Genomic DNA, 7,523 nt, shown 5'->3' on the forward strand with positions numbered 1-7,523 from the left:
CCCACACACAAGAAGGAGAAAGCGATGTGCCTAGTTTACATAAATGTTTCCCGCGTGTAAAATTAAAAGGAAATTGCACACCCTTTCAGCTAGCTTCCACCGAAGCTGAGAACCCCGTGCCAAGGCACTTCACCCTAAGTGTTGAAACGACACAATTAATCAAATGTGTTCACTGAGTGTGTCTGCTTGCTTGTTTGTTTGAAACGCAAAAGCTCCAAAGGAGTTTCTTGGTTTTTTTTTTTTTTTTTAGAACTGACTGAATGTGGTCTGTTTTTCCAGCACTTCGAGGTAGTCCGGCTCAACATTTAATTTTGCTTTTAACTCCAGATACTCATTCCGGTTCGGTTCTACAAAGACAGCACCGGGAGGGCTGTAGAGCACCGGTTCCCGCAGCCTGCTGTCCCCTGCCCCCGGGTGCAAATACTGGTGGGGGCGTCGCAGGTCATAGTTTGGGGAAAAAGTGTAAGCAGCCGAGCTGCATGGGAACTTGGGGTATTCCGGGAGGCTGCTGCCGGCAGGGCTTGTGGAGCAGTGTTTGTCTGGCTCTAAAATGCCCCTGTAAAAGCGATCGGCGTCCTGCACCGGCGACAGTAGGTCCTCTCGGGGCTCGATGGTGCTGACGCTGTAGGCGGGGCTCCGCAAGTGGTGGCTTTCCCTCCTCTCCTCCTCCCCCGGCTGCAGCTGCAGCTGCGGAGGGGGCTGCTGCTGGGGCTGCTGCGGCAGCGGTGGCTGCTGCTGCTGCTGCAGGTGATGGTTGCTGCTGTAGGTGACCTTGAGCTCGTGCAGGTCTTTGTAATCCTCCACGGAGTTGCCTTCTCGAGACCGGTAGATGGGGTTTTTGCACATGTGGCCCAGTGGGTGAGGGATGTATTCATACACGTGGCCCGCGGGAGTCTTCACCTTGGGCAACGCCGGTCCGCGGTGGTGCACGTGGGCGTGTGGGTGGCCGCCCCCGCCGCCGCCTCCACCCCCATACACGCTGTACTGCATGTTAAAAGAGCTCACGTCGGAGTTGTTGGTGCTGGTGTGGTCGCTCTGGTTCTTCTTCCTGCGTTTCATGACGAGCACGAAGAGGCCTGCTGCCACGAAGACAGACATGATGAAAACCAGCAGCAGGCTGAGGATCAACACGGATAAAGGCACCGAGGAAGCCCCGGAGCCAGCACCCAAGCCCGCGGGGGCCCCAGTGCCGTTCAACCTCACAGCCGGCGTGGCTGCATTGGTTCTGGATGGTACCTGGATGGAAGAGGGTGTGGGCGTGGAAACCACTACGTCAGAATAGTCTGGACACAGCAGTTCCGACTTGATGGAGCGCATGTAGGTCTCGGCGAATTTCTTGGGCGCCTTACAGATCACTTCATCCACTAACACCCCCACTTTGAGTTGCTCAATCCACAGCTTCATGCCCACCACATCGCAGGTACAATCCCACGGATTGTCATGAAGATCGATTTGGATGAGAGAAGTCAGCTGATCCAAAACTCCACTCACTGGCAAGGAGGTGAAGCTGTTGCTCCTCAGGTTTAGCCTGAGAAGAGTCAGGCCAGAGAAGACACCCGAAGGCATGGCCTGCAGTTGGTTGTTGTTCAAGAATAGCAGCTGGAGGTTTGGGACTGGATCGAAAGTCCCAGACTGGATCTCGCGGATGAGATTGTACTGGAGGAAGAGATACTGCAGGCTCTGCAGGCCATAGAACAACTCTGGGCTCAGCCTCTCAATCCTGTTGCCATTCAGATAGAGACGTCTCAGGTTGCTGAGATCCCCAAAGGCCCTGTCCTGGATCATGGAGATACGGTTGTTACCCAGGTGAAGGAGGTCCAGTCCGGTGGCTTCCAGGAAATCTGTTCTGCGCACAACAGTGATGTAGTTCTCCGTTAGGTACATTTTCTTGGGATTGTAGGGCTTGGGCTGCAGCTCTGCTATGCTCTCGATCTTCCGCTCTTGGCAGTTGACATTGAGGCCCAGATCAGAGATCTGGAGGTTGCAAGTGCATGCGGCAGGACACTCCAAAGGCACCGGGGATTTGGTCTGGTAGGCTATGCTGGGGCCATAGTTACTGTAGCCCAAGTCTTTAGAGGGCTGCCTCGATGTAGGGCGCACTCTGGGTTTGTTGGGCTGGCGGGTCCCCTTAGGAGGCTTCAAGGGGGGTTTGTAAACAGCAGAGGAAGAAGTGGCCACAGAATTCACAGATGCTGGGGTGGTATGTAAATACCCCGTGGTGCTTAAAGGAGTCTGTGGCCTCATCTCATAGTCAGAAATAAGTTTCCTTGGACAAAGTTCCTGCTTGGATACCTCATCCAAGTCCCTGCCGTGTAAACGGAAGGGGGTCTCGCAGACCACATCACCCACGAGGGCTGAGTAGGAGATGCTGTCTAGCCAGTCCTTGAGAGAAATCAGTTCACAGGAGCAATTCCAGGGATTTTCCTCCAGCTGTAATTCCACAACCTTATCCATGTGTTGCAACAACCCGGCATAGGGCAGAAGCTTCAGTCTGTTCCCCCGCAAGTCCAAATGCGTTAAGGGCACAAAACGGAAAAGATTGTTGGGTAAACCTGACAAGAGATTGTCATTGAGGATGAGCACCTGCAACATATGCAGTTTCCCAAAAGCATTGGGTTCAATGACACTGATGTAATTGTAATCGACCTGCAGGTATTCTAAGTTCTCCAAGCCAAGGAAGGTGTCATCCCGAAGAAGCTCTAGTTTGTTATTGTTTAGATGAAGTCGCCTCAAACCCCGCAGCCCATGGAAAGCCCCAGTCTCGATGTCTTGGATAACATTGCTTCCCAAATGTAAAATTGAAGCCCCAGTGTAATTGACAAACTCATTGGGATAGAGACGGTTCAGAAGGTTCCCAGACAACAAGAGGTGATAGATAGGGAACCGAGGAGGGCTAATTTCAGAGAGACTGATGATTCCCCGGTTTTCACAGCTCACAGTTAAAATGCCATCCTTTTCCTCACAAGGACATGCATTGTCACAGATTTCCCCATAATAATCGATGGTTTCTGCACAGGAAAGCACGAGAGATGTTACAGCAAACGCTAGAGTGTGCAGCATCCAGCTATGCATTTTTCTGTGAAGGTCCTGTTCCAAAGTTACTGGGGGGCAGCAAAGGTGCATTTTACCTCCTGCAAGGGAGAAAGGAGATAGGAAATAACAATATCACACACACACAAAGTAAGGGGTTAATCAGAAAGTCCCCTTCTCCTAATGCTCTTCTCTGAAAGCCAGGAGGTGAAATATATATATATATATTTCACCTCCTCTTTTTTCCAAGTAGAACAACAGTGATATCCTTCAGACTTAACCAAGATTGGCCACTCATTTTGATTTGGAGTCTCATGGTATTTCCCAATGAGCATGGCACCAATTTTCTGCTCTTTAGAAGATAAAGGCAGATAAAATCCGGTGTTGGTCTTCTCTGTCCTCCTCCATCAAAACTAACCCATAAACATACATACAATGGCTGTCAGTGCAGTTTTGTGGCTCTAATTTAAGAGAAAGAAGCGTAATTTCTTTCAACAGGGTTGGTTCTCTACTTCACATAGACCCCAGCCCTGCTTGCTTTCTTTCAGAATCTTCTGTGACAGCACTTTACCGTTGAGGTCTCCCATTTTTACAGGCGAGCGGGGGCCACAACACTTTGAGCTATTTTAAAACACCACAAGACATGTCAGTGTGGGAACGTGAAGAACACTTTTCAGAGGCAAAAACGGATGCAAGATTAGGCATCAAGAGGAATCAGAGAAGCTTTTAAATCACCAATTGTCCTGGGGAGCGCTGAGAATGTAGAGGTGTGTGTGTGTGGGGGGGGCTAGGGGGTTGGGAGCGAGTTCGCTTTGATGGTGGACTTCACCACAGCTATTAAGCATATCAGAGCCCTGATTGTATGCTCCATGCCACTTAGCAGCTCTTCTAGATCATCCTGAGTCGACTTCTTGTCATTGATCACGCCAGCGACACTACAAAACCGCATCTTTAACCACTGTAATAGTTCTGCACGATGGATTATAAAGAACTCAGCACAGATATCTGCAATCTCAGAGCACCTCTGAATCTGTGGTTCTAAAGAGAACATTTCTAACTCTTACCCCCCCCCCCGAAGCAGATAAAGTAAGCCAAGGATCAGAGGCAAATGCTCTATTACCCCGGGCTCCAAGTCAGTTTGCCCCCCGGTATGCAAAAGTAGCCCTTCTGAATTAACCAAATTTGGAAGGCACTGCCGCCTTGCCAGCATCTCCATCTTTGAAGTTGCTTTTTACATTTAAATGTCAATGGTCCCCTCCCTTATTTCCCTTCCTGGTAGAAAGGAAGGCTGAGGTGATTAAGAGATGAAGTAGAGGCTAGTGTCACAGGCCAGTGTTTCAACATTTGAATTTAATCTCCCCAAGAAGCCGCTTTCATCCCCTCCCCCTTCTGCTCTTCTGTCACTGGAAGGCTTCCTTTGACTTACTACTTTGGGTTGACAGCAACACTCTGAGAGGATGGTAGGTCACAAGTGGATTATTGTAGAGTGCTGGGTTGCTAGGAGAGTGTTAGTGTTCAGAACCTATGCCTTTCCTGTGGCCAACCTTGTTCCTGCCTCCCACCAAAAGCTGCTGAGAATCTCAAACCAGAACTAAAGCCCGGACGTTTCTAAAGCACAGGTGCAAGCTTGGAAACCTTGCACACGATCACCAAGTCGCATCAACCCCCCTGATTCAGAGCGTCTGCATTCGCACGCCGTGTGCAAGTGTGCCTACGAATCACTGACATTTGGCCACCCAGACCTACCGAGACAGATCAGAACCACAGTACACAAACCTCACTAGAATACCAGACCTCCCCCTTCACGACAGTAGAAGGCTCGGGTTTTAAACACCCTGGTACCAAAGCAAAACGTTTACCTTGAAATCTGTGTTCTCCGTTGGATCAAATGTGCACATCCATTCAGCTGGGTTGCATCCCCTCCCCCTCCCTCGCGGTGCTTCCCCGCCCCCATTCACCTCCTTCCCCATCTCAGAGTCCATTGCAAATTGTGTCCAGGCAGTATTACATTCGAACGTTGACAACTTTTATTCAGTTCTGGCTAGCCGGGGTCGAACAGCCTTTTCCAAAGCGCCTCTCCATTCACCCCCTCCCCCGCCGTCCCCAGCCATCAAAGGAGACTGAAGATTTGAGAAAATAAAGTTGAATGAGCTGGGAATGCTAGCACCGAGGCAGGGAAAAGCACCACCGATGTAAACTCGCGGGTGCACCACACGTTTTTGGTTTATTAAAACAAAAAGAAAAAGAAAAAAGAAAAAAAAAAAAAGAAGGCTAGAGGGCGGGGACGGGGGAACTGTATTTGTTCTCTCCCCAAGAATTTAGAGCCTGGATCACCGCCTGCCATCTCCCTGCATTAAGCAGCACGGAGCCGCTCCGGTTGGAGCCCAAAGCCAGGCCGGACCCGCGGCTCCCGGCACAGCTGCTGGAAAAGCCGCTCAGGCGGAGGCAAGCGGAGTTCCAGGACCCGAGGCTCCCCCTCCCCCACCCCGCCCCAAAGCAAAGGAAGGGTAAAGGGAGGAAGAAGGGGAGGGAGGGAAGCCAAGAAAGCCGCTTCGCCACACCACGCAGGCACACACACACACACGAACGCCTTTTGCAAAGTAAACCGCGGACTTACCGCGTCTCCCATCTCAGGGCCCCCACTCATCAGCGCTAACCCTTAGGAAGAGACGCCTCTTCGGGGTGTGCACTGATCTTCGAAGCCTAGGCAGACGCAGAAGGCTGCCAACGGTGCAGGCTGAACCGCCGGGGGGGGGGGGGAAGCGGCCCCAGGACGCCGCTAGCCCCGGGCCGCCGCCGCGGTGGCGACCGCGGGTTCCCGGGCTCCCCGAAGGGCTCTCCCTGGCGCTCTCCGCGGCCGCCCGAGCGGGCGGTGGGGTGGGGGAGTGGGGGAAGGGACGGCCAGGCAGTCGGCAGCTCCCGGCAGGGCGGGGAGGGCGCAGTGGGGAGGGCAAGTGGGGAGGACCGGGGAGGGGGCCGCGGAGCGGGCTGCCGGGCTCGGCCGCCCGGGGAACGTGCTGGGGAGCCTGGGCGAGCGCTCGCATCCCATCTCACTCACGCTCCCTCGCAGCGTGGCTCCCACGCGCGATCCCCAGGTCTCAGGGCCCCTTCTCCGGACACCCCAGCCCGGGCGGGTACTTACTGTTCCCATCTGCACCGAGGGCAACTTTCTCCGACCCAGCGATGGCAGCCGCCCCCTCCAGCCGCCTCAGGCTCCCGGCACCCTCCGGCCTGGGATTGCGCGGGCCGGCCCTCCCCTCCCCCCTAGTCTCTCCGGCTCGCCGTCTTCACCACATTCCCCCCCTGGTCAGTGGCGCACGCCCCGGGACGAGCCGGAGGGAGCGGGGCTCGAGGGTGTGCGTGCATCGCCCGCCTTCTTCTTGCAGCGCACACTGTACATGGTAGTGAGGGGGCGAGGGAAGCTGCTGCTGGCCCCGGGGCTGCTCCGCCGGCGCTTCCTCCGCTGTGTGCTCCTCTCCCCCGGCGCGCCGCGACCACTGCGGCCGGGATGCCGCTGTCCCCGAGGCGAACCTGCAGTCGCGGCCCCTAATTAGTGTTTGAAAGGCTCCCGCATCCTCTTGGCGGCTTCACGGTTCCCAGGGTTTGCAGCGGATTTTCGCTAGCCCTCCCCAGATGCGGCGCAGGATCCTCATTATTTGCAACTCTTTATCTCCGACATCCTTTGAGGGGTCCGGGGAGGCAGGGGCGGCGTTGTTCTACGCCTGTGGCATGTCCTGGCAGCCTGGCCGCTCTAAAAAGAACTCAGGAAAAGTCGTGTCTTCTCTCCTGGGAGCTGAGGAGGCGGCCACATCTGCCGGGTAGCGGGTGCAGGGCCCGTCCGCTGCACTTGTTTATTGTCGCGCCGCTGGTGCGAGCCAAGCTGCAGCAGACATGATGGGCCCCGGGCTAAGCGGGCGGCCGGTGGCCGGTAGATGGCAGCCGAGGGCGACGGCGTCTCTGGGCTCTGGAGGCGCAGCCAGAGCCCACTTCGATGTCACATTCGTGGAGACAGAGGAGTCTTGGACCATGTGCACAATTCGAGCGTAGGAGTGTGCAATCGTCTTCTTGGAAAAGGGAGGATTGGAAATAACCCTGCCGGTGCTAGGCTCGGTGGTGACCAGGGACAGATGCTTCCTACAGATTGCCTTTTGCCTAGATGCCTCTGCCCTTTACCAGAGAGTCCTTACAGCTAGCGTCTCCAGTAAAGGACCCTGGAGGGAGTGGCTGGTCCTAACTATAGAGAGTGCGGAGTGCGTTATTTATACCCCTCTTTTTTTTCTTTTTCTTTTTCTTTTTTTTAAAGAATCACGTTTTACAAGTATGTCGGGGAGGTTCTCCAGAAGGAAAGTGAATACACTAAGCAAACTAGGAAGCTGGAAACAACTGAAACCAAGGCAGTGCCCTTTGAGAGCGAGTTTGTGGAAGCCTCACCTGAGGAACAAATCCTGATCCCCTGCATGGTAAGTATGACTGGTTTCTTCCAGGAAACCAGT

At 54.1% G+C, this 7,523-nt stretch overlaps 1 protein-coding gene across 2 annotated transcripts; it reads right to left on the reverse strand.

Moving 5' to 3' along the window:
- Positions 1 to 241: 241 nt before the first annotated feature.
- Slitrk5 (SLIT and NTRK like family member 5) lies at positions 242 to 6,480 on the reverse strand. Of its 2 annotated transcripts, none has more exons than XM_051195231.1 (2): positions 6,173 to 6,480; positions 242 to 3,131 (listed from the first exon to the last, which is right to left on the reverse strand). In XM_051195231.1, exon 2 carries the CDS (start codon positions 3,121 to 3,123, stop codon positions 247 to 249), a length of 2,877 nt encoding a protein of 958 aa, XP_051051188.1. In that variant the 5' UTR covers positions 3,124 to 3,131; positions 6,173 to 6,480; the 3' UTR covers positions 242 to 246. The 2 variants fall into 2 exon arrangements, with proteins under 2 accessions (XP_051051188.1, XP_051051190.1); XM_051195233.1 differs by lacking the exon at positions 6,173 to 6,480 and adding an exon at positions 4,890 to 4,956.
- Between the last annotated feature and the right edge of the window lie 1,043 nt (positions 6,481 to 7,523).

This window comes from Phodopus roborovskii, unplaced genomic scaffold (genome assembly GCF_943737965.1).
Source record: "Phodopus roborovskii unplaced genomic scaffold, PHOROB, whole genome shotgun sequence".
In the NCBI taxonomy this organism is placed as follows: domain Eukaryota; kingdom Metazoa; phylum Chordata; class Mammalia; order Rodentia; family Cricetidae; genus Phodopus; species Phodopus roborovskii.

Excerpts from the sequence above, each read along its gene's own strand:
- Slitrk5 (XM_051195231.1), bottom strand. The coding sequence starts at position 3,123 with ATGCACCTTTGCTGCCCCCCAGTAACTTTGGAACAGGACCTTCACAGA.